At 38.4% G+C, this 27,528-nt stretch overlaps 1 protein-coding gene across 1 annotated transcript in view; it reads right to left on the reverse strand.

Moving 5' to 3' along the window:
• Positions 1–7,106: 7,106 nt before the first annotated feature.
• The window catches only part of LOC115917237 (macrophage mannose receptor 1-like), a 31,947-nt gene continuing 11,525 nt past the window's right edge, over positions 7,107–27,528 (reverse strand). The window contains exons 13-30 of the mRNA XM_030971015.1: positions 27,299–27,420; positions 26,460–26,547; positions 25,628–25,772; positions 25,132–25,167; positions 24,875–25,044; positions 23,952–24,019; positions 22,234–22,334; positions 20,844–20,986; positions 19,824–19,938; positions 18,439–18,587; positions 16,822–16,924; positions 15,771–16,003; positions 14,143–14,308; positions 13,023–13,175; positions 12,661–12,777; positions 11,019–11,186; positions 9,051–9,092; positions 7,107–8,680 (exon numbers count right to left, since the gene is read on the reverse strand). Coding sequence (XP_030826875.1) covers positions 8,439–8,680; positions 9,051–9,092; positions 11,019–11,186; positions 12,661–12,777; positions 13,023–13,175; positions 14,143–14,308; positions 15,771–16,003; positions 16,822–16,924; positions 18,439–18,587; positions 19,824–19,938; positions 20,844–20,986; positions 22,234–22,334; positions 23,952–24,019; positions 24,875–25,044; positions 25,132–25,167; positions 25,628–25,772; positions 26,460–26,547; positions 27,299–27,420 — 2,361 coding nt within the window. The 3' untranslated portion in view covers positions 7,107–8,438. The remainder of the gene's footprint in view (positions 8,681–9,050; positions 9,093–11,018; positions 11,187–12,660; positions 12,778–13,022; positions 13,176–14,142; positions 14,309–15,770; positions 16,004–16,821; positions 16,925–18,438; positions 18,588–19,823; positions 19,939–20,843; positions 20,987–22,233; positions 22,335–23,951; positions 24,020–24,874; positions 25,045–25,131; positions 25,168–25,627; positions 25,773–26,459; positions 26,548–27,298; positions 27,421–27,528) is intronic.

The following is a 27,528-nucleotide window of genomic DNA, read 5'->3' on the forward strand; positions in this document are numbered from 1 at the left end:
TTTAAGCTTTAAATTACATCATGTGCTTTAGCATTTGAAAAAAAAATGGCATTCACACTTCTCTTTCAGTGGCATTCAGAACCGTAGAGAGTGCACTTATTCAAGCATCTTTGAAATCCTTCCTAAATTGAAAATAAGGTATTTTGAAGCTTAAAGACATGAAGTGACACCTTGTTTCACAATACAATTAGTGTGACGTGGAAGTAACATATTCCAGTAAGATAACACACTGTATCTATGTACTGAAGATTTATTTAATGTTTGTTTTTATAAGAATGTGAAGTAAAGTACAAGGTAAGAACTTGATAGTTGCAGCACAACAACAGATTGGCACAATGCTGTTTGTTAGGAATTATATTTGTTATTTTTGCAATTGCCTTGCTGAACTTCACACTTCAAGTATCTCTGAGAAAGGATGCTCCCATGTGATGCATCATCACCAGCTTTTCTGCACACACCAGGTGAAGCATCTTCTGTGCTTTCCTCTGCTTCCTCTGTGTATTCACACAAACATGAGGGGTATCAAGGAAGAGACTGGATCCATGTGTACTACTCCATGGCAATCTCGTTTTGCAGAGACCAGTAGGTAGTGGGCACTCATTTAGGGACCCTGCACATCAATCTCTTCATGAAGAGATGGAGGAAAAGAGGCAATTGCAGGTGTTAAGGTACTAACAGGAGGCAGAGTGCTGAGAGGCAGATAGAAGTCCTGGAAGAGAATGTGATACTGGGAATCAATATAAGTGACTTCAGAATGACAAACAAGTTCCCACAGCCACTCAGAAATATGAGGATGAGGAAAATAGCTGGTTTTAGCTCTTATTTCCTTACTTTCTTTTCACAATTGATTTCTTTGGATTGTTTGATTGTTGTGGTTTAATTTCACACTTGCAATATAATTAATTTCTTGAAGATTTGGGACCCCAATTTCTTGAAAGCTCACATCTGGTTTGGACCTTTATTTGGAATGCAACTTTTACAACCTACTGGAAGCACTCATCTAGTTGACCATGGGATATGAATATGTGGGAGCATCAACCCAACTTTCCAAGTGGTCAATGTAGTAAACACAGCCACAGGAAGAGACTCAGGGTGAGTATCTGACATAAGACATTGTCCAAAGAAGGGGCCGGTGAACTATAATGAGTAAAGATACAAAAATTTTGAAATTAATATTGTTTTATAAGCATCTCAGTCGTTAAACAAAAAATCAAAAAATCTGTATTAAATACTTGATAGAAACTGTATTTGACAGTGGTGGAAAAGATAACCCTCTATTTGTGTACCCTGATGACAAGCCTAGCACTCACCCATGCCCTGAGCAATCTGGCTGTGATCCCAGGCACAGCTTCACTGCCAAGCTGCTCTGAGCAAAATGTCATACAGCAATTGGGGAATCCAGACTTGCACATCTGTAGTCTTGTTAAGGACTCCACTCAGTGGTAAATGAAAGATGCTGCATCTCTAAAGTGCAGCAACATGTCAGGGAAGCTGCTTGGGGTCCACGTGCCAGAGCCATTGACCCAAGCTGGCCTGGGATCACCTCACTCCTGTCTGCAACCAAAGCCTTGTGCCCAGGCTGACCAGCGTTATAATGCAGCCATTTCTTTGCGGCATAATCAAAGGGCAAGAAAGGCGCCAGAGATCCTCGTGTGCTGTCCTGGCATCTGCTCTGCCTCTGGAGAGGCTGGGAATGTCCATGGCTGATCTCATGGGCACTGCAGAGCTACAGCAAAATCACTCACTCACCAATGAAGAGCAGACAGACAGCTTCCCCTGAACACAGTAAAAATCATGAGAATATGATCAAAAATAGAGTAAGGAATTCCTTTCTTTCACTACCATCTCCATCCCTATTTCAGCAATTGCAGGACTTTTCCTAAAGCATTACCAGTGATACAGGACCTTTAGATCATGTTGTCTACAGGCTAATGCACAAAATAGGATGGCTTTTCCAAATTTCTTTTATTCTTACTCTTTATCAGTAACTGTACTTAATAGTCACACCAGCATGAATGTGGCTTTTCATTTCAGGCATTTTTACATATGGAAACATATGCGGACTATTTTCACCACTGTTTAGAAGACATCCAGTCCTGCAGTTTCTGGGCATGAACACTTCCTGATAAAGTCCAAATAGTGGGGCACAGAGGGGCAGCAGGAAGCATCCAAAGACTAAAATACAGAGTGAACTTCATAAATAATATACAGTAACTGACTTGAGAAATTAAATTCAAAATTGAAGATTCCAAAGTGAGGAAAGACTAATCAGTGAAAATTTCTTTTAATGAAAGTAGTAGTAAAAAATACACACACAGAGCTACCATTTCTCTTCATGGAAAGGAGCGAATCGACATTTTATTCCTCTGAACTAAATCATAATAGTCTACCACCAGGCCATTTAGAGAAAAGAAGTGTATTGTTCTTCAGATATGTTTCTTTTAGAAGTCATCAGTTGAAAAATTATGAGTCAAGCTGTGTTGGCATGAGAACAAGAGTAGAATGTCATGTTATGTTGAACACACTAAATGTGAGAACAGGCAGAAACCATTTATGAAATTCACTCTGAATGACACTTTAGTTGTCTGAACTATCAAACACCATATGAATAATTGAGGAAAAAGCAACTTATGAATAGTTGGAGTTATAAGAAAATACTCAGCTTCTGGAATTGAAATTATTATAGTAGTCAATGCAGTTTTAATCAAATTATAAAAGTGCACAAGAAGCAATGGAAAATTATTAAAGGAAGAAAATTCATAGACTGTGGTTTTCTCTTGTGATTCTTTAAGTAAATGCAAATGGCCTTCAAGCAAAATTGTAGGATTTCCTTCCTTTTTATCTTGCTTCCTCATTTGTCTAAAAACCCTTCCCAATTTGTGACACTATGCTAAGTTTCCATATAATTGAATTTCACATATTCAGTGAAGTAATTATAATGAAGCCATTTCTTTGTGGCATAATCAATTCATTTTCATTTTAAATCCAACTAAGAACAATAGCTCCACTGTTATATGAAGTAAATGAAACTACTTTGGCAAATAAACAGTCAAGAAGATAAATGGTCTCTTCTTTTCCAGGCTTTTGTTATCTTTGCAACATATGGAGATTGCACATTTCTAATTTCCTACTTCCTGTTAAAATTTTGTTGGAAATGGATTTAACTCTGAATTTTGTGCACTTTTAAATGTATGATTAAGCCAATGTACAAAGCAAGTGGTGCCTTTGACAGAAGCTTACTTTCAAAAGCAGCCTGACAAGCATGACCATCTCTGTGGGGTAGCTCTGAAATGAAAAGCACTATTATTAGGAGAAAAGTTTTGTTCTGTACTATTCCCACTGCCAAGAATTAAAAAAAATATTTTCTTAAAACATGGAATGGAGGAGAAATCCTTGGGCAGATGGGAGATGTGTAATCAAGCCTCATTTTTACTCATCCCATTTGCCCTTTGACAGATTATTCACCCCCGTCACTCCCATCACTAATTACAGGCCAATATATCTTTACTTTTGACTTTTGTTCTCGTTTCCCAGCACCCACTGAGAGTGAACCCCAAGGGGCACAGATCCAGCAGGTTGAAATAGCAGCACCTTCTCTCCAAACCGAACGTGTTGCAGAGACAGCGAACACCAGGGGGTGTTTGTTCTCTAACAAGATGTCCAAAAACAAATGTCTCCACTTGTCACAGTAACTTTGCAGAGAAAGTGCTTGCTGTAAGCTTTCTCTCAGTGGCTTCTTGGGTTGCAAAACTACCCGAACAGTTCCTCTGTAGCACTCTAACAAAAACCTCTTCCTTTCCGTTGCCCCAGAGGCTTCCCCACAGGTCCACTTTCTGTTCCTCTTAGGAAAACCCCAGGTTCCCTCCCGACCTCTGCACTCTAGCATGATGCTCTGAAGCATCAGCCACATCCTTTGCACACTCACCACTCTCAAGAAAGAAACAATCTCCTCATTTTTCTAGATGGCTCTGCCCTGTGAAAGACAACAGGAGCCAGGGCAAGGGGAGAGGCATCCTGCCTTCATCTCTGATAGCCAGCTGTGGCCTTTCCAAAGAACACGAGAATACCCAGGCAAATAATAACAAACATACAAAGCCTTTGCCCATCCTCACACACCTTCTCTTTCCTGGTCTGAACAGTGTTCCTGAGGCAGCAGTTCACTTCAGGTGCATCAGCTTTTTTTCTTAATTATCATATGCAAAGTATATTCAACCCTCTAGTCCTTCCCCACAACCAGAAGTCTCATCCTCCTGCACTTTTTCTTGCAGCATCTGCATTTCCCAGACTTTGCCATGCTCAGCCTTGCCTGTCTCTCCTAGGAATGGTCAGCACTTCTGGCTCAATTCAAACTCCTTCATTTCTAGGTCAACCTTTCCCTTCAATCTCCTTTGTTTGGACACTTTGTATTGTATTTCTGTTTGCCATCCTCTTACCAACCTCAGTCAATGTTTCTCACTGCACAAATCCTTTTTCCTCCAGTTACTGAATATTATTCTCTCCTATGTCTAGAGACTCTGTCATCATTTGCCTCTTCTGGTGGGCAACAAAATAACTGCAAGTCCTCCACATATATATTCCTGATTATCAACTATAAAGCAAAATTATGTTAGTCAGTTCTAACAGTAGGTGAGATGGATTTCATCTAGATGTCTAGATCTGTAGTCTGGGTAAAAAGCCAGTATAATGGTTGCACTGTATACATTCTCCAGAAATGAGAGTAAATATTTCCTCAGAGGAACTGGAACCACTAACCACATCCTTAAAACACTAACCAAATCCTCCAAAAGATTATATAACAGATAGTGAATGGTTGTGCACAGCAAAAACTTGTGCACAGCAAAAACTTGTGCCCAGAAAGCTGGATATGTTAGATAAGGACACAGCTGTGAGGAGACAAAATGAACATTAACTCTTCCTCTGTCCAGATGCAGTGACATTGGGACAACGTTCTGCTTATGGAGCAGTTTGCACCTTTCCTATTGACCCCGGAAAATCTGGCTCTTGCCCATTGGAATCTGGCCTGAAGGCACTAGCTCATTTCACAATTATCTATCTATTCTCTTTGTATTTATAGAACTTCCTTACATTTTGCACCAAATTACACTTCACTTCCTTTTTCAGTCCCCTAGTTTCAGAAAATTAAATGACAAAAGTAAAGACTTGTAGTTCAACAGTTTCTTTTTAGACTCCTGTTTAGCCAGGGGCCAGAATCTAATAGGTACTGATACTGATATTAGCAAATTTTCTCTGTAAACTGGTATTCTTTTGGAGGAGGAGGATGCTCCATTCTTCTTTGTATATGTGTTGCCATGGCTCTATCACTGTCTGACCTTAGAGAAAGCTACAAGGGTGAATTTTTCCACTGCTTTTTCCTTCCTTAAAGGCAGTTACTGCTTCTTGCATTATAGTAAGTTCAAGTAGAGAAACAATTACTTTTTCATCCATGTTTTAGGCTAGGGATATAATGAAAATAGGTGAGAAAAGGCAGGATATTCTCTCTAAAATACCATCCTAATATAGAGAAAGCAATGGCAAGCAACTGGGAAAGTAGGTGTCAACACCTTTGGAGAGGCATTTTACAAGTGCTATTTTGTTGCATGTGAGACCAAATCCGGAATCCATGTGGAAGCAGGACAAGTTGACAAATTGTGTTTCCCACATTTCTGTTTACAGCAGCGTAATGGTGAAGATTTCTAGGCCTGGTAGAAAGATTGCTTTTACCACTAAATTCTGTGTCCAAGCATTTGGTGAGTATCTCTTTCCTACCTCCACACAAGTCTGTAAACTAGGTACTGGACCTGTCTTGCCTGATGAGCATTCTTGGAGTTGGTCTATTAGCTAGGATTTGGTAGGAAATAGTGGCAAGGGCAGCTTTCCTTCAGAAATCTAGCTGCAGGAGACTAATTTGGAATAAAAAAAAAAAAAAGTAACCATGAAGTTTGAGAAGAAAATCCATCAAATTAGGATGTATGGAAAACTAAACTGTCTTGTAAATTGCTGTTTCACTGATAGGGAAGAAATGTAGATCATAAACTGTGTTTCTTAAAACAAGTTGTTCTGTTTGTTTGGGTTTTTCTCTAACAAGCTGTTATTATGAATAGAATGAAGTTCCTCTAAGAACAAGCAGGAAATTATTCACACAGCACATTCACTTTTTCACTCACAGAGTTCACTCACAGGCAATGATCAATATTGGTTGGACCAATATTCTGAAACTAATCCCAGCTGTACTCAGTTTCAAAGAGCTATACTGGCGCTCCAGATAATTCTCAGGAGATATCTGGATGGTTCCCTCAGAGGATCTTACTTTTCATCACCAGGCACCAGCCACTGCTGTCTCCAACACAGTCCATGACACACAATCCTCTTTCTGCTGATGCTTGTGGCCACTCAAAACTCCATACAGTCCCAGTGAACTCTGGGTTCAATTCTCACAAATGCAAAAGGACTGCTAAGGCTTATCAGTCCTTGGAAATTTTCACTAATTAAATTCTCATTAGGCATATTTCCTGGGTTTGGCCTATTGTTTTCTGGTAGCCACTTCTTTTTCCGAAATTATGCATCCTGTGGAACCAATTCAGACAAGCCAGACAGAAGGTTCCTTTATGGAAGGTGTTACAAGAGTGGATTAAATCTTTTTAATCTGCTCAGTGCTGCGAGGATCTCAGCTGAAATGCCGTATCTACTGGTGCAGTGCACTGTCAGAAGGACCTACATACTGCAGCACAGACTGTAGAAGGAAACAGCAGAAGGGATGAGAGACCTGGAAGATGTAGCCAGTGAAAAGCAGAAGGAAGAGCTAGTGTTGCTATCAGCAAATATTGAGAGGAGATATGAAAGAGCTATCAATATATAAAATCTGTCTCAGAAACTACTAGTGCAGACCAGCTTAAATTACAACACTTTCATTAGACAAGTAAAACCTTCAAATGTTACAGATAGAGAAGCAATGAAACAGTTTCACAGATTGATAAGAAGCATTTAAGAACATGGTAGACTAGGAAAACTGGATGTTCATTTGTGTATAAAAATTTAAGAGCTCCATCCCTCCTTTCTCTTTTTTCTGTTATGATAAATTGTTCTGTTTAAGAAGAGACACACACTTGTACTTAGAATCAGCCTTTTAATTCCCATTTAGTAAACCAACGCAGAATAAAAACTTATTTACATGTTTTTCATACACACAAAATATTTTAACTTAAACACAATTAAAACCTGTCAAAAGATTAAAATATCAAAAAGTATCAAATTAAATAAGGACATCCACTGCGCTAAGAGCTTTGAGCCATTTGGCTGTTTGCATTTGGCATGAAAGACACTCGGAAAGTGAAAATTAAAAACACCTGTATGCAAACCTATTTCAAGGTTTATGAAGCCTGAGAATTATACCAGTAGACCAGTATAAGATGCAATGCCATAAGTTCCATCATGATGGAAGTCTAGAATGAGACTCAAAAGTTTAAAACAGACTTGCACAGGGAGAATTTGGTTAGAAATTAGAAAAGACTTTCTAAAGGTAAGTTTCATTAGGCTTTGACAAAATGGCCTAAAAATTTATGAAATCTACACTGGCATTGTAGATATCAAGAATACTTTTTATGTCAATGTTCAGGTGTGAATTAAGTATAATCTCTCTTTCCTTCCTGCCCTTTTGCAGCATCCTTTGAGATCCCTACTTGACTGTTTAAACTAGTTGACTGTTTATGATAAACCACTGTATTCACAATACATTCCCACCTCTCATCATAGTTGATCTTTCAATGCATACATTACAGAACTACAGCAGAAGAAATACAATTTACACTTTGCTTTTCATCAGTCATAAACAGAGGAGGAAATTTTGTTAATTCTGATATTATGGGCAACACAAAGAGTTTCTGTGGTACCCCATTAGCAAAGAGAAGACATGGACCCACAGCTCTGGAGCAGGTTGCCTGGCTGAGGCTAGGACCTGGTCTTGCTTCAAACAGGGATCTGCACCAGGCGAGCTTGGACATCCTGTCCAACCTGTGCAATTCTGCTACTCTGTGCTGGACATCAGCAGGACATTTTCAGGGTACCTACAGGTCTGGATAAACTTTTTGGAACATGCTAAGGACCATATTCTCACAACTGAATATGATGAACACAGTTCTTGTGCCTAAAGATGATGCTGGACATGCATGGCAGCTGGAGCTGCCTGAGTGTTGGCTGACACAACATAGCTCCAGGTCTGTGTGAAAGCTCAGCAACCCTCCCAGGTACTAAAGTTTGTGAGCAGATCTCTGTATCTGCCTGGCAAGTTTGCTTGTTCCTGCTAGTACGGAAAGCAAGAAGCACCCCATGCAAAATTAAATAGAATTTACACAGGAGAAAATTGCTTTCCTTTTCCTTAAGAATTCTTATGTATGCCAACACTTTAATTCTTTTCAAAATCAAGCCCAAGATTACTCTGCCTATTAAATTGTTGCCTGCTCATTTTCTTCAATATTGGTCACAAGACAATTTGATTCATGAGTTCCAATGTCGCCACGGTATATGGCATTGTCAAACCCAGCTGAAAACATTTGTCGATCACGTCTTCTTTTATAGAAACAATACAATGTGAGGCCAGTGCCAGCTAGCAGAAGGAAGACCAATACAAAAATCATCCCACCTAAACCACTTGATGATGAAGCAGCAGGAGCTTCATTTCTTGATGCTGTAGAAGACAAAACACAACAATTGCTACAAATGCCCAGAGAGTGCTGTTGCATACAACAAATATCTCCTTAAGCAAGCAACTGAGTTAAAAGAAAAGTACTGAACAATCATAATAGCAGTTAAAATTTGGCTCAATCTGTTCTAAGGAACATTATGTTGTACTACATATACAACTTGTAAGGAAAAAAAAAGAAGACATCCAGTTTGAGAGAAGTGCTCTCATTTTAAACAGATTTAAAATAAAATAATCATGACAGTTAAATGGGTATTCAAATGAAATTTTCTGGAGGAAATTCCACTTGTAAATAATGAATGCCTATAAACCTATTGGTATTTCTGTTTATTTGGCTTAAAAGAAACCAACTTACCATTATTGACAGGTGAATCATGGGTTGGCTCAACTTCAGCAACTTCAAAATTTAAAAAAAGTATATTATACAGTTTGAAAGCAACAGTTCAATGAAATAAATACTGCATACATAATTTTTACTTTGTGTTCATAACAAATTTTAAATAATCATAGAATCATAGAATGGTTTGGGTTAGAAAGAGCTTTAAAGATCATTGAGTTCCAAGACCCCTGCCCTGGACAGTGACACCTTCTAGAGACCAAATTTCTCACAAGCCCCTACCCAACCTGGCCTTGAACATTTCCAGGGCTGGGTATCCACAATTTCTCTGGACAACCTGTCCCAGTTGCTCACCACCTTCACATTAAAGAATTTCATCCTAATATATAATCTAAACATACTCATTTTTATTTTAAAGTCCCTTGTCTTGTCACTACATGCCCTTGAAAAATCCCTTCCCAGCCCTCTTGTGGGCCTCCTTAGGAACTGGAAAGTGCTATAAGGTCTTCCTGGACTCCACTCTGGATTAAACAACCCCAGATCTCTCAGCCTGTGCTCATATGGAAAGTGCTCCAGCCCTCAGATCATCTTTAAAGTCCTTCTCTGAACCAAGCTGAGTAGCCTATTTTAAAAGTAGCTTATTTCAAATGGTTTAAAAATAATCTTGTTGAGTTTTTCTTGTGCTGGGGGTCCCAGACCTGAACAATGTGAACATGAAAAATATATGAAAATGTATTTTGAAAAATGATGCTGAATCCATGAAATATACTTGCTAAAAATATTTGTAAAAGAAGAAAACCTCAAGACTAACTGTCGTCATTCATTGCTTTGAACACTTTTTATGTAAGGTAGATTGTGTTCAAAGTTTTTACTCTTCCACAGTGTAAAGCTTAACACTTCACACTAAAGAATTCCAATTTTTACACTTGCAAAAATGAAAAGCACAATTGTACTTCCCACTTTAGCTGTATTTTTAGACTGATTCCCTTTCCTCCCTCCATTGCTTGGGGGGTATGATTCAGTTAATTGCCTGCTGGACTGACTGGGTGGGCCCTAAAACGTTCATGGATGACTCCATTGCCAACCCACTAATGTGAAGATCCACGGGCAGAATTGGTCCCCACTACATCAATTACATTTGTGTGGTGGATCTGTTTGCCAATAGCGAATGTGGCCTATTCCACACTGTCTCCCAGCTGATGAGTGCAAACACAGCTGGATCTGTGCACATACATTGACCATGACAGCTGCATATGTGCAGATTTACGTCCTTTGTGGTTTATGCAGTGCTGCTGTGCACACAAGCAGGACTCGCCCCAGCCTGTGACACTCAGATTCCTCATCAGTTGTCATCTAAAACACCACAGGGCCACAAGTAACCATTATAAATGAAGCACACCATGCTGTTTGGTTGTCCTGACGTGTCTCACTGCACCCTTGTCAGCAGAGAAATTAATTGGGCCCCACTGCCCACCCTCTGATGCTCTCTTCCTGCTCATCCAGCAGATCCCAGCACAATTCACCATGGTAGTACTGTCCCCACCAGCAGCACCTACCTTCTCTCTGCAGGAGCTCAGTGACTTTGCACTGCTCCCCCTCAGCTTACCTATCAGGAGAGTATCTGCCTTTCTCCTCAGCACTCTCCAGTTTGATCATCTGTTCATCATCTACTGCTCCTTGCACTCTAACCATAACATCCATGAATCTTCCCTGTACTCTCAATAGATGATATGTCCTTCCCTACCCCAGGGCTCAGTAAATGCCCAGAAGTCAATGCTTTTAAACTGAGGGGAGGGAACAGTGACTCAGATTATTCTCCAACATTATTTCTCACCATTTTAAACAGAAATTACTCTTGGCTGTGATTCACATGCACATGCATCAGCATCAATGCATGAAGTGCATCCAGGGCCTAAACACTGATGGCCTGATGTACATCAACCACTGTTTTGAAAATAACCCAAAGCACAGAAATTCAAAACTTACTTTTGGGGATTTTGCATATAAAATTCTGGTCAACAGAGCAGTAATAGGTCCTCCAGGTTCCGCTTGAGACGTCCATGTCAACACAGTTTTCATCAAAAAGTACTGTAGGCTCTCCTTTCTCCCAGTTGACATACTCTACTGCACTTCTGTCCATCCATATCCATTCTCCTAAAATCAAATGTATTACCTAGTGAGTGAATGAAGTGGAGAATAACTCCTAGTCTACTGGTCACAATGACAGATCAGATCAGATCTGGGATTTTTTAATTCATTAGACTGGTATCACATAGCCCCTATTTCTCACTCTAAAGCACTTATTTCTCACTCTTTTAGCATCCAGCACTTTTCAGGTGGGAGTGTACCAAAAGCAAATGCTCACAAAGTTAACTTCATTAGTGTTCACAGCTGTCACTGATGTAAGGAAGACCTGTCCAGCTTGCCAGGGACCTTTAGCTGAAGCCTGCACCCAGGGCTGTGCCTGGGAACCTTAAGGAAAGCAGAGAACCTGTACAAGCCCAGTACCAGCAGTGCCAGCATACAGAATGCTCAGGAGAGTTTATTTATGTGCATATTCACCATCAGCAAATAACTACTTTATTAGAGCTGGATTAATTAATTATTTTTGCAAATTGAATTAGCTCTTTATTAGAGCTGGATTAATTAATTATCTTTGCAAATTGAATTAGCTCTCTCTTTAATCATCTCATCTGCTGACTGTCATGCATCCCTCATCAATTAGGAATAATAGCTACCTTCCCTGCCTCTGTGTGTGCTTTTGTGGCAATGCATCCTGGTATATCCACCTGCCTCTGTGCCACTTTCTCTGTCCCTCCCCTGCAGCTGCACCTCCCTCCTGCCCCTGCTTGCACAGCACTGTGGCACTGTAGGGGACAGGTCAGGAACAAGTCACTGCTTTTGTAGTGCTCATTTTCAGCTAGAACAGATCAGCCTGGCCCACCATTCCTGGTGGTGAGAGACACAGACTTAAGCAGAAGTTGGAGCCCAGTCTAGACTCACTCTGGAGGTTTACCCTCAAAGTCTGCCAAGAAAAACTGGATTCAGAATTATGATGATATAGAATACAGTACCAAATTTGCAGTTACAGCAGTTAAAAAAAAAAAACAAAAACAAAAAACAAAGCCATTAAATATATTTGGATAAAAATGAAAGGTTCCACCAAAAATTTATGGAAAAAACACTGAAATTTAGATTAATAAATTTTTCTAGGCAGCTCATACGAGATGCTATGCCCTGTGTTGTCTAGAAATAAATTTAAATTTCATTTCGTTTAATGAAAAGACAACTTTTTGCTTAAAATACTACAGTGGTTAAATGTTAAGTAATTTGAGTTTAAAAAGGCAATAGGAAACATTTTTAGTCAACTACTGCAGTGCTAAGCTGAAACCTTTTACAAACAAATATACTCTAATTGCGACAAAGATACAGAAAACATAGACCTCTTGGTGGTTTATGTTTTACATGTTTTAGCAGAAAAGCTATTGAATGTTTATAAGGTTTTTTTCACTGATTATTTGTTAACTTAGCATATTTGTACTATTATTTTGTGTGTTAGTAGTGCTCAGTATTCACTCTCTTTACTTAATATCTATTTTCATCTCAGTATGCATTGTGAAATAATTACCATCAATATTTTTGAACAATCCTATCCAAAACTTTCTGAAGTCACTTGCAAGTGGAGACAAGTAAAGTAAGAGAAAATTCATTTCAGCTGAATCTTCTATGGAAACCAGAGAGGCACCTAAAAATATCAATTAAAGATTACATACAATTTCAGCAAGATTTTTCATTATAAATTAATTATCTCAGTAAAAAATCATTACATGTTCCATGATCAGCATTACCATATATTAAAAATGCTTGATAATAAATTTAAATTAGGTGTAGCTTATAATTGATACACACATTAAGTATTATCATTTGGTTCTGGATTAAGAAAACAAACACACAACCTGTAAAATATCCTAATTAAAAAAGGGCACTTACCCATTTGAATACACATCATGGAAGCATGAGGCCAGCTTTCCTCAGAAGTGGTGTGAACATAGTAACAGTGCCCACGGAAGGGAATCCAAGATCTGCCACGCTTTGGTTCAGGGCACTTCCCAGGAAGCTGAGGTGGCTCACTGGGGATTAACTCTATTAGGAAGATGCAGAGGTTCAGTGGAGGTTTAAAACCTAAGGGAAATATGTACTCCTGGACCACATATCAGCCCCACGAATATGACATTTATTCCAGGAAAAGGAATATCCCACAGACTTAATTAGTTATAAAGTATTGAATTAAGCTTGACAAACTAGTAATAAACTATCCTGGTTGGAGCTGGTTCTCCAGTCTGCTAAAGGACATTTACACCAGTCTAATTTTGCAATTGTTTTCAACATGCCAATTTTTACCTAAACTTTGTGAAACAGAATGAGGAATGAATCAGCATACATAAGGGATCTCAACACAACTCTGTGGCTTGTGTCTAGCCAGTTTCTAGAAAAGTCAGAGGAGTTGTCTGTACCTGCCCTTGTGCATCATACAGCCTAATCAATGTAAAAGCAGAATTTATAGCCTATTGCATCACCTGATTAAAGCCAAAACAGAGCTTAAACAAATATAAAATTTGCTGTGAATTATGTTGCAGAATATATAATTTGAAAATGTTTGAAAATTGCATGCAATATTTAAGCATTGAAGTATTTGAGCAGAAGCAACAAACTAATTGATTTGGCTCCTACACTGACAGAAGTTTCTTAACTCAATATTTCAAAAGATATTTTAAATGGGAAAGTATATCATTAATAGTTAGGCTTAAGTTGATTGATTCTGTAGTTCTTGACAAACACGGATGCAAAAAACCACTTTGGCATGTGGCATGAAATATTGCAGCTGTTTTTATGATGTGTGTGTGTTGACTGGCCTGAAAAGTGAAATGTCTGGAAATCACACACGACAGATTGGATCAGACTGGACCTACTCCTTAAAAAAAGTAAGAGTTTATCACAAGGCATACATTGTTTATCACAACCTTTGCATATGTGGAGAAACTAAATCCAAATAAAGACATTCACTCAAATCCCAACCTCCTGAATCACATTTGTCCAATTTGGAACTTACCATTGGATTGCTTACAGAGGGATGGAAATGTTTCATTGCAAGATGCTGTCTTCCAGAAACCATCCAAATCTAAATAGACACAGGCTTTGTTTTTATTCGGTTCTCCACTGCCCCAGTTAAGATACCTGCTCCTCCTTCTGTCTGACCATACATACTGGCCACCAGTCTGAAAGCAAATCACAATTATGATTATGTCACATACAAGAATTGGATTGGAAGAACATTAAGATCGTACTTGAACGCATGCAAAAATTGGGAAAAAAATGAGAATCATGGTTTCTTGCACAAGATTATGTAATGAATGTGTAAGAAACTGGTCCATACTCCCACTCTCCACAGCAGGTAGGGCCGTGGTCCTACAGATGTTTAGAATGCAGCCTACAATATTCAATTCACACAATTCATCTCATGCCCTAAGTGGGCAAAGGCTCTTGAGGTAATAAATGTGAATATACAGATGAAGATTTCATCAAATGAGTCCACATATACAGACACATCAAATAAAGATTGCAGAGAAACTATTCCTCTAACATAAGCTTGTCTAAGTATTTAGAAAACAAAGAGGAAAATCTGAAGTTTCACTGGAGAGAGAAAACTGATGAGGCTTTCCTTGGGGCTGGACCACAGAACTCTGCCACCCATATTAACTGGGCTTGTGGTAAGTTTGTGGGTCTTGCATGGGCCAGCTACCAGAGATGAGCTAAGCATGTATTTTGTCAGTGGATTTCACCAGTGTTTGCAGAGGATAACTGACATTACTCACACCATGGCTTCTGCTACCTCACCCTGTGCAGCCTAGATCCTTCCTACCATCGTGTTCTTTGTGCCATTTCCTTTCCTGTCTGCTTTGAGACCCTTGGCCAGTTTCATTCCAGATTCCTGCCAAATCCCAGTTCCCAAGTGCTCTCACTAAGGTACAGCTCTGGCTCCTCTCACCTCAGCGCCTGTGCCCTATCTCAGACCCATGTCTCACCAAACTCTTGCTCTACCTCTCTCCACTTGATTTCTGCCCAGCTTCAATTCCAAAAATATCCAGCTACATTTTATTTGTCTGCATTCTTTTTTACACGCCTCTGTTGGTGCTTCCCATTTCAGACCTTTCCACTCTTAGCTGAGTTTGTTGGCAGTTTTACACAAGGCATCAGCTGCAGCTCCAAAAGCCAGGCTAAGGAGTCCTCACTGCCAGAGCCCTGCTCTTTCCACTATTGCCCAGCATGAGCTCTTGTACTGCTGGGCTGTGAATTAAAACAAAAACTTGAATTCACGAAGAAAGAACTATTTTTAACCTATCTTTTTGCTTTGGTGTGCTCCACAGCGTACCTTCAGAAAGCCCAGCTTCACCACAGGAGCATGTGGTAGACCGTGGATGAGTAAGTGAGAGCTTCATTGCTGCTTTTACCACTGAAGCCACTCAGGGCTGCCGCTACATCCTTGGTGGTCTTTGAAATGTGGGCTGTGGCAGTTCTTGTTTACACTATGGACAAACATCTAGATATGTAAGTCCCCTCAAGTGGAGGGAAGTCAGGAACCTCTGCAAGATTTTGATTCCCGTCACACATCTATGGATCTGACCAATAGTTCATCTAAGGTAATGCTATGACTGTCACAAGAAATTGGGTTGGACTCACTATGTTGCTGTTAAGGCCAATCCATACAGGCTCCCCATGCTTTAATATTTGTAACCACAGGAAAGATTCGGCATAAGGATCCAGGATACTGGCCAGTTCTGCAGACTGGTCCCTGCAGTTCTTCTCTGCCTTTTCCCAGCTCATTTTGTAGTTGATGACTTCGTAGCGGTCATCACCATAATTGTTAAAGCCAAACACCGGCTCTGTGGGTTGGGAGTGCAGCAGTTTGGGGTCTGTAACAAGCAAAAGAACAACCAAAAATCTAACTTTATATTGGTTCAGACTTATAACACCAAGAGAAGATCTAGTATACTGGAATGAAGAGAAACTGCAATAAGAAATTAAAATATATCCAAAAATCCCTGCAGTGATGAAAGCCGCATGTTCATGTACTGTGACAAAATTTTCTAATACTTGTCAGAATGACTTTTTAGCATTAGCATCGTGCCCAGAAATACACCTTTTAAGCACAGACCTACCTAAATCATATTGTACCATATGTAGGGCATTAAAGGGAACAATTCCTTCAATTTTTCTATTATATTTTGGCATTTGTTGTATTTCTGACAAGGAACAAGGTATGATAAACACACCATGAGCAAGCAGAGGAATATGACTGCTACTGCTGAAATTGTCTGAGAAAGAATGTAAAGGAAATCAAGCAGGGTAGTTTTTAAAAAATAAAGAACTTCCCTTGTTTTTAGTATACCATTAAAAGTTCCAGTTTTGAAGATGTAAAGACAATTCACTCAGCCACCTTTGACTGCTAAAAGTAGTAAACTACATGATGATACATAGTTCTATTTTGTTGTTGTTGTTGTTGCTGTTGTTGTTATTTACTGGTCTAGTTTTTGAAATAGAAAAAAATTAAGATATTTTCTCCAAAGAAATAAAATGTGTGATCATCTTGTTAAAAAGGTCCATAATGCGTGTGATACTGTCATTAATTTCAGTTAGGTTACAGCAAAATTACAGGAAAGTAATTTTTAGCACCAGTTTGAAATTACCACAATAAATCAGGTCTACTAGAAAGTGGTGAAAGAAAACTTACCAGAACTTTTTTGGCAGATGTAACTTTTGCTTGCTTTACACCCTTGATCTTTCCATTTCCCTGCCTGTTCAATAGGGTTCTTCATCAAAAAGACACAATCATCCTACATGACAAGTGAGATTAACAAGAAAAAAGATGTGGGTAGGTAGGAAGCATTCCTACTTCTGGACACACAGACTCATGTATCACATACATGCACATACAGAGGAATAATATGAAGTTCATAAAACTCATACAACCAGTGGTCAGACACATTGTATGCCAATAGGCCTCTGCAACTCAGCCCTAGGAAAGTCTGCCCTTGGATGATGGAGGGAGTTGCAAAGCAGAGCATAGGGGCAGGAAGATGTGTCTGGGGCTACCTGGGTGTACAAAGCTCTGTGCATGGCCCTGAGTGTGTGTGCCTGTGTGTGGGTTCCCATGTGTGTGCTGGGGCTGGCCCACAGGTCTGCTGCTGTTTCCTGGAAGTTGTGGGGAGTTGCTCCTCAGCACTGAAGCTTACCTGGAGGGCTGAATGCCTCCTTCTGCCCCAGTTCAGGACTAGGAAGCAAAGTGGTCACCACAGTGCAGTAATGCAGAGGTAGATTGTCAGAAACAACCTTTTGTTGGAGAAACTCCCACACCCTTTCTGCTGTGCTTCGGACCCTTTACGTTCCTCCTCTCCTCCCACAGCATGAGAAGATGTGGCTTGGCCTCCTGCAGGGGGAGGCAGTAGCTGTCCCCCGCCTGCCTCAGTATAACCTCCAAACCCCCTTCTGGCACTAGCCCAGGTGTTGTCTGCAAGAGCCAGAAGTTGTATGTGCAGTGATTTCTGGAGGGGAATGGTCACAGCCTTCTGCAGAAAGCGCAGGCATGTGTGAGATGGGGAAGCCCTGGAGATTCCAAAACCCTGCTGTAGCCTGATGGTAGCTGGACCTCAAAGAACCCTTTTCCATTTTAACTGAATGTGAAGCAATACACTTAATGAAAAGAGAAAAACTTGGTAAAGCTAGCACAGGGGTATAGAAACAATACTATTGGGCAGTATTTACCTTGGCCATTTCACAATTACTGAGTAACACTATGTTCTGTCTTGCAATTACACACAAAAGGTATAGAGATGCCAGAAGTTTCAAAGCATAGCAAAAGGATTTTTTAAAATGAAGATTAAGGGAAGGTAAAAATTAGAAAGGAAAACCCAGACTCCCTCTTTTGTGTATTTCATACAATGCATTTTTCTTGACAGGCCCAGTGCCAAGAAATGTCAATGCATGTAATTATCTGAGTATTTTCATCAAATCTAAAAAACACTCACTGCATCCCAAAATTATATCGTTTATGCTATGGTTAATTTGAATATCCTGATGAACCATGGTAAAGTGAGGGAAATTGCTCACATGTCTATTTTGCACAATTCTTCCAAACCTCTGTCTGGACTCATACAGAACCATGACAAGTACAGAAACTGAAACAAAGTGTGTATATACATCTTCCACACTGATACTCTGCTTTTAAAAAGCAATGAGACTAGTAAAAATCTTCATAAAGGAAAAGACAGAAATACAATAGTAGCTACATACATTTTGCTCATCTACCAAAGTTGTAATGTTTAAGTGACAAACAGAAATTGATGCTTACCATACTATAATAACTTCGGGAACCTTTTGCCCAATTTGTATAGTCTACTGGGCTTCCATCTGTCCACAGGTATGTGTGCTCCTGATTTATGTCATTCAGTCCAATCCAAGCATCAGTTGCAGCATTTTTTAAGAGGGACATAAGGAAAGCTGAAGGGAAAAAAAAGAAAAATTGCGTAAGGAAGGAAACTGAATGCACTCTTCCCTAATGCTACAGACTTTGGAGTGCCTGAAACCAGGATGATGAGTTCTCTCTTTAAAATAAGGTGCTAATCTCATGACAAAAATAAAATGTATATATATTAATGGATATTTAACATGAGTCATCTGAAGTTAAAATTGGAAAAAAGTGTATACAAATTCAAGGATGGGCAAATTTTAAATGAAACCGGAATTTATTTGTACACTCTTCTATGTTGTTCATCATCTGAGGAAGCATGGAAAATGTTCTCATATATTACAGAAATTAATATGAGTACACTAAGCCTTGGCACATAGAAATTGAGTCCACTGAGTGTGCACTCCCATTTCTTCTTTGGTTAATTCTTTTTTATCCCGACTTAGAAACTTAATTTCTAAACAGGGATAACACAAAATAAACCTTACTTAGTAACCAAGTACGTATGAAGCAAGTATGTAGGAATTTGTGAAGTACCAGATGCTGCTCTCCTTAATTCCTACCAAGACTGACTTTCCACTGAAACAATCTCCTTCCTCTGCTACAAAAAAGAAATTTAAACCACTAGCACTGATGGAGTGAGGTAGGAGATCCATGTGCATCCCTCAGGACCTGAGGCAGTGCATGTCCCAGGCAAACACGAGGTCTTTTAAAATGTTTGCAACATGCTGAACAGCAAGAGCAGCAGGTGCTGAGGTGCAGCAGAACAAGGGGAACAGGGAGGAAGCTGGAACTTCAGCACTGGAGTCTTCTTCTCCCTGAGGATGTGTCCTCCACTGACACCCGCAGCATCTGGCTCAGCAGCTACGTGCCCAGTGATTTAGGTTTGGATATTACTCCTTTTGTGTGCTATTTGGGCATAGAATCATAGATTGACCAGAGATGGATGTCATCTCAAGGATCAGCTAGTTTCTTAAAAAAAACCAAATAAGTAAACATTTAATTATATGACAAGCCCTCTAATAAAAAAAAATAATATTTCAGCAGTATGTCCTATATTAACCACCAAACTATGATTTTAAGATTTAATCAAGACACGAAAACCTGTGCAAGCATTTTTCCAAAGGTGTAATTTCTCATTCAGCATAAATTTGTATTGATGTGGAATAAATAACTGCATATATGGCAGAAGCTCTAACATATTTTAAAATCTTTTTATCAGAAATTACATGATGTGTCATCATTGTCAAAACATTGGTACATTATACCTTGCTCTTCCTTTTTTGATATAGTAGCCAGATTTCCTCCAAGATCAATGCAGTTGTTTCGTGCAGCATGCCATGTCAATGTATCATTTTCATTAAATCCAAAGACTTTAAAACACTGAAAAAGAGAAGTGTGCCAAATCTGAATCTAGATGCTGTTTTAATTTCTGATGAAAAAATCTCTGTTTATAGCAAACAAAATAAACTGGCTATTTTATGTAAAAGGGGAGGTGAGCTAATTTAACAGTACTTTCTAGCTTGTTTTTAGGTTTAAATGACAGAGAAGACCTGTACTAGAAAATGAGTATAAAGCCCAATATTTTGGCATATATTTAAAAGAAGGGCTATGTCGGTCTACTGATCTCAGCAGAAATTGCATTAAACCTTCTGAGCATAATTCTGAGATGTGATGGTGAGAGGAATGCTGAAGAAGACCTCAGAAAACAAAAAAGGATAAGATATACTATTGAAGCAAAATATCTCATCTTCTGTTGCCCTATTTGTCAAACAGGATTTGGTTCTCACAGGAAAATCACATAGAGAAAATTATTCTGACATTGTAAAGAAAGCCATGAATTTATCATTTCTTGTAAGATGATCTTATGAGGTTTAAATCATTAGACAGCTTTGTCAGAGTCAAGCAACCCAAATGTTCTACCTAAAGCATGTAACTGAAAAGTTAAGTAGTTAATTTGTGAAAAATAAACACTAAGGGAAGAGGTAAGGGAAGTGACTTTGATGGTCCTCTTCCAGGAGGTGAGGAAGAGAGAGAGATTTTAGCTTGAGAGAGCACCATGAAGTGGAAGACACTGAGTTTGTGACTTTTCCCCAGGACTGAGAGAGAGAAGGGAACGGAAGACAACAGCCAGTGGATCTCAAACAAAGGATCTCTATCAAACTGAAATATTTTTGCTCAAGCAAATTTGTGATAACTAAAAACCCTGCTACAATTGAAAAATTGATTCAAAGATTTTTTCATTCTGCTGTTTTAAAAATAGAATATATTGGCATTTCACACTGCACCTTGTTATCAAAGAGGAGCCAGTCTTCCATACACCCACCCTTTGGCGGTGGTGAGGTGGGAACAACAGTCGGACGAACAGTGTTGTTAAGCCTTTCACAGATGAATAACTCAACACTGCCGCAGTTGATATCATTCCATGTACCTGAAAGCAAATTAGAATTAGAACGAAGCAAAAGGCAAACAAGACTGAAATAAAAAGTGTCCTTTCCTAAAGAAAATCTATTGCAGGAAGTAAAACTGGTTACAGCATTTGTATTTCTCTCCCCCAGGAATGATAAGTTAGTGTATGTCTGTTTCTTCAAAATATTCATGTTTCCAGCAAAATTTAGAATATAAATAATTTGTCTAGAAACAGAGATATTTCAATATTTCAAAACCATTGCATTGACAGAGGGGATTTTTAGTTCAAATAGTTAAATCTTTTGAGACCTGTAAAGTCTCTGGAATTGCTCTTTCTATATAAGGCACTCAGTCCTAGGTACCTTCCTACCTGAGCTTCTCACAGTCTTTGAGTTGTCTAGTATATTTTCTGCCTATTGGAGTGTGATTCAAGATAATAATATTAACATCATCATCCCCATTTTACAGATCAGGAAAGAATAAGAAAATGACATATGTTTAATGGGCTGCAGACATTTACAAGTAACTACCTACAGCACAATTTTTCACACCTAATGTTTAATGTAGATATTGTCATTTTAATTCAGAGAAGTTAAGGAAATGACTTATCTGAAAGAAGGTTTTCAAAACAGGACATAATGTTTACTCCCTAAAAGTGTCCATATCCTTCCATTCACCTCTAAGAGAGCCTAGGAAATCACCTCAGCTATAGATTTTGAGACTAGCAATATTTAAAAGTAGAAGAGATTTACTGATCCAAAAAAAAGACTAATTTCTTGGCTAGTATAAGCACAATTGCCTCCAGTTCTCTGTATTAATGGATATTAAAGAATATTTTCTTTTCATTTAAATATTGTATAACATTGCTTAATAATAATCCAAGCCATGGCCAAACCCTAAGTTATTAGGAACTGCAGAAATGAAAGCAGATAGCTAATATCCTGGGGAAGTGGGCTCCTAAAAATAAAATGGACAGAGGTTAGAGGAAAAAAAATGCTGACTATCTCTGCCAATTGTCTGATGCTTACTTGATTTATTCATTAACTTAGAAATTTTCTTATGAAATTGCAGGTGTAATTCAATGTGTTAGCTACATAGAATTCAATTTTTTAAAAGTACATAAATAAGAGACTACAATTCATTTTCCTTTGCTTTTTGAACATTATGAAACATTACTCTGCTCAGTATGATAACCCACCCAGTCTTGCCCACGCAGCCCTCCCAGGCCTAAGGCACATTCTGCAGATTGAATGTTGTTACAGCACCCACCTGTATGCGTATACATGACCACACAGTTTTCATCATTATTTGCAAAATTGGGTTCGTTTGGAGCCCAGGCAACATAGTTCACTGATGTTCCATCCATCCACCTGAAAGAAGTAATTTGAGGGAATTATAATTCTAAGTTGAATTAGTTAATATTTCTTTGCAAAGGATACATTTGAGTTTTGTATTTTCCTGCATCATAGCTTACAAACATATGTTTTTCTCGGTTAAAAGGAAACTAAGACCTTCCACTTGGAATTTGTGAAAAATATTTTCATATCAACTGCCTGCCTACATTGTTGACTCAGACCAGGTCTGAACAAATCATCTTTACTGATGGCTCCAGCTTGTCTTGGTCTCTGAGCACTGATAGAGTGCTGGAAATGCACCAGTCTAGGACTGAACCTGGATTTCTCTGGAGCACAGGAACAGACACTTGAGCTTATTCTAGCAATTTCCTGGGTCAAAAGCAATAGTATAAGAAAGGGTCTTGAACCATATACTGGGAACCACTTGGAACCATTTTGTTAAACATAGGAAATCTTTCATGTTATTTACCTGTTTGGTATTTTTCCCCCAAATATGCATCAATTGTTTCCTAGCTTGGTGATTTATAAATTTATTTTCAAAAAGTAGCCAAGAAAAAAGTGAAAAGGCCTCAGTGTGCTGGAAGTCAAGTGATGAATCAGATGAGACTGACAATCTTCAGGCAATAATACCTCTAGGACAATTCAATGTTTTTCCAATTTTGGAGACTAAGTATATGCATGTTTTGGAAGTAAATTACAGATTAGGAGTCCATCAGGATGCCTAGCTGCTTGCAAACCTCCTGAGTCAAATTAGAAAAACCAGTGCACAATAAACCAGGAGAAAGTATACAAAGCAAATAGTGGCACCTTCATCCAACAGGGAATAGAATGAAACTAGTGAGGGAACAAGGGAGGACTGGGAAAACAACAATCATCTGAGCAGTGAATGTGATGTAGAAAGCAGAATCTCCAGGAGCTGAGACTACACAGAGTCTCTGTGGTTTGTGGCCAACAAAGGAAACCTGTGACGACAGAAGAAAGACTAAAATGAAGAGGCTGAGACTCATCTGACCAAGCTTTGAATCACAGAATAATGCACTAGAAAAAGTTGCAGTGGGAGAGAAGAATGCCGCAGGAGACATGTCTGCAACACATCCAAGACCCCAGGGGATGTTTAAGATAATTCCAGGGCACTTTGTTTCCAAAAACTTCTGTAGAAGAGTAACAACTCCATGTCATGTGAGGCTGTCCTGCCTTGAACTCTGAGAGTACAACTATCTCTGGGATTGATATTTCACCTCTAAAAACCACTTAGATGCCTCTCACTGCAGGTTTCTAGGGTTTTTTTCTTTGATCAATTCAACATTAAGTAATGCCTACAAGTACTGTCTGGAATATGCTGAAGACCTCCAACCAAAGAAAAGAGGCTGATGCCTCACTTACTGTGATGAAAAATCTCAGCCTCAGAACACAAAAGCAGGGTAAAGATCAAAAAGAGGTAGAAATAGATAGTGGAAATATGATGGGCGAAGTGCTTTGCTGAGGAGCAGAATCCCATTTTAAAACTTTATGTGAGGACATAAACCTATCTACAGGTTGTGTTTGTCATTGGATTTTAACTGTCTCCTAGAGCCAACCATGTCAAATGTGAATACATTATGAGTCTGACAAAATTAATTTGGTTTTACTTACCGGAATGTTCTGTCAAGGCTCACACTTAGGCCAATGTAGAAGTTGTTCCCCCAGTCTTTATAGAAAATCTAAAACAAACAAACAAATTTACTCAGCTGTAATAAAAAATATTTCAAATAATTTTTTTTAAAAAGTTCCAAAAACGCTGTAGTTTCTGTTGCTCAATTGCATAGTATGTAATGTGCAGGAAGTTGCTAGAATTATGTGCCCAAACTGCAAAATGCAAAATTTTCCTCCAATTTTCAGAATATAGCTATGGGAAAGGAAAAAAACCCTAACACAAAAACAAAGACAACCAAATAAAAGGTGCAAATTATCTGAAAAGGAAATGGAGAATAAAAGCTGTGTTAAAAAGGCAAGACTGACCTCTTAAGCAGGCTCATAACAATATTTTTGAGAATTTCAGGAAAACATTGTGAGAATTTGCTGAAAGACTCCCAGTTAATCATGGGGGTTTGTACTTAGTCATGTGGAGGAAAGAATGTAATAAAATTTGATTTTACTTTATTCCAAAACTGTATATCATCACCAGGCTATTCCTTTGCTATAAGACAATATCCTAACTTAAACCTTTTGCTGCAAATATGAGATCTACTTTGACAAAGAGCTTTTCTTGAATTCTGTGAAAAGAATGAGTTAGAAAAAGACATAATTAGTAATTGCAGCTTTCAGCTAAACAGAGCAAAGTCTTTGAAAGTTGCACCCTGAGAGCATTCTTGAAAGGAAGCTGAGAATTTGTCCATGTATAGCAAGTTATTAAAATAATTATTATAATAAAGCTTTTAAGTAGATAAGCCAATGAAAGGATGAAAGGTGGAACTGATTTTTTTTTTATGATGGTGATCACTTTCTACAAACCAGCCAAAAAAATGTGCCTCAGTTCACAGAAAATGGTGCATTTTTCAAACAGACATGTTTCTTACATATTTCCAAAGAAAATTTTTTTCAGTTTCACTCTCAATGACAACAAGGTCACCACCATTCTTCTTGCAAAAGCCTCTGGCTCTTTCCATAGACATTGCTTCTTTGCTGAAGTAGTATTCTTTGTGTTTGTATATTATCCAGTCATCTTCACCAACAACATATTCATAACCTGCAAATCAAAACATTAATTACCTGTAATAGAAATAATCTTCATTACATGTTAATTAATTTTTTTCATTGGATGCACAAGACTTACTGAATGTTGAATTAGGCTCTGGTTTCGGTGAGGTTCCTGCAATATAAATCAATATTTGAGTATACATTATGTTTCTCAGCTCTCTCTCAATTATATTTACATAGTAGTCAGCATTTTAATTACAAATAATAATCTTAAGGTTTACTCAGTATATGCTTATTTTTGTCACAGAATTTCTCAGAATATCTGAAAAAAGGGCTACATTCAGCAAACAGCATGTTAGAGCTCGTCATAAGTTAAGCTTACAGAAACTGCCCAACTTTAGGCTGTTGTGTTTCTCTTCCCCAATATACTGCCTATACCTGCCAAACCTGCCTGTGTATTTCATGGACTAATTAATCTGCTTAATAGTGCCTTTTCTGAAATTATATGTATATACTGTTTTATTGTGATTGATGGCACAGCTGTGTCTAACACATGCAGACAATGTGATCTGACCTGAGAAGGATGTTCTTATCTACCTCAAAAAGTTGCTAAAGAGAGAAAGTTGTTTTACCTTTTTTAATTTGGCAAACAAAGTCCAGCATGTGTTCACAAAATAAATCATTCCAGTTCATATTGAGATAGCCAGTAAACACGCCACATTTTTCATTCCCATCATAATTGTTTGGTTCTCCATGTGACCATTTTTCAAAATTTACCTGTAGGGAAAGCACAACTTTGTTATTATTTTCTTTTTTAAGGAAACAGTTGTCTTGTATCTTCTGTTAAAGAAGAATGTACTTCATTTCATGATCCATCTTGTTCTTTAATGCCAGATCTTTTAAGGAGAAGTGTATGACCCTTGAATAGAACAATAATTAATCTATGTGTTTATAAGCCATGTTAGTAAACCAGAAGTTCTTGCCCCATTTGTTACCAGGAGAGTTGATGTTCTCGTGTCAAGCCCTAAAAAGGAGCATGTTCTCTGGTTTCTGGGTTGTTTGTCCTGCTCAGATGTTCCAACCCAAGACAATCCACTGGTGCTGCCATATGGACTTGGGCCTAGCAGATCTTGATCTATTTAAGACAATGAGGGCAGCAAAGCCAAGCTGGTGTAGATGTACAAAATTATTTATTGCAGCAAATGACGAATGGGAATATAGAGATTAGCAAAATCAGACTTGCTTGAAGCAGGAGCTAGGCTCCATCACCTTTCATTGCTGTAAATGCTGTATTTTTATCTACAACTATGAACTATCAGAAGATTTAACACTAATTCCCACAAAGGAATAAGGTACTAAAGACTTAAGGTTATCTGTATTTTGTATAGGAGTTATGAGAGCTTTTGGCCAAGAAAGACATTTAAAAAAGAGTCAAAAAGCTGGAATAACAAATTATTTACTCACTGGTGAACCATCACTCCATGTAAATCCACTATCAGAGTCCAAGGCACTTAAACCCATCCAGTAAGAATAGTGAATATAACCTCTGTCTCTGAATGATTACAAATAGAGAGAATCAGACAAACCATGAAACAGAGAAGGGGAATGCACAGCATTATATTATTGTCAGCACACTTGACACTCTAAGTATATTTTGAGATAATCACATCAGGTAATCATTCAAATGCCATGTGGGGAAAAACCGCCTGGCATTACATGTGCCTGGAAGCAGAGAAACACAGAACTTTATGGGAAAGATCACAAATGTCATAAGTCTACAAAAACTGAGTTAAAAGAAAAATATATTCAAAGGTCTTGGTTCCACTAAGTAGCTTAGGCATTCAAATTGAGACCTGCCTGCACTCGTGGACTTGATTTAAACATTTATACAAGCATATCAATGAGTCAGGCTTTTCTTAGTCTTCAATTTCCCCCCTTACTTAAGGTAGGAAACCAGCACAAAGCATTCTTTTAATCAAGAGTATTTTATCTACTGATCAGCTACAAATGAGATAAGAAAATCTGTTTTATCTCTTTGGATTAACTTAAGTTAAAACCAATTTTGGTGATTCTTCTCTCAATTTTGTTTATGTTCAGGCAACTTTAGTGCATGGCACCACCTCCCCAGAGGTGTGTCAAGAAAATTTTTTGCTCACCTCTTTTTACCCATTTTTTTCCTGCCACTTTTTACACCACCTTGTAAAGTAGAAATTGATCATCAGAAATCCTTTATGTCTTTCAGAGAGGCATTTTTAAAAATCTTTTCTTCTTCTATTTAAAAGATGGACTTTGCAAATACTTACAGTCTAGCTATCAGGTTTTGTTCTTCTTCACTGTGGATACATGCAAGATCTCCTCCAATAGTTCTGCAAAAATCTCTTGCTTCAAACCATGTTTGCATTTTTTCCCTTCCTCCCTGAAAAATCTATAGAAAGTAGGCAATTAAGTACTGTATTGGATATTACAGATATTTAAAAACACAAATATGGTCTTCTGTCTTGCTTCTGATCTTCTGGTCTCATTCTATTACTGA

The sequence above is a fragment of the Camarhynchus parvulus genome, chromosome 2 (assembly GCF_901933205.1).
Source record: "Camarhynchus parvulus chromosome 2, STF_HiC, whole genome shotgun sequence".
Taxonomy (NCBI): Eukaryota; Metazoa; Chordata; class Aves; order Passeriformes; family Thraupidae; genus Camarhynchus; species Camarhynchus parvulus.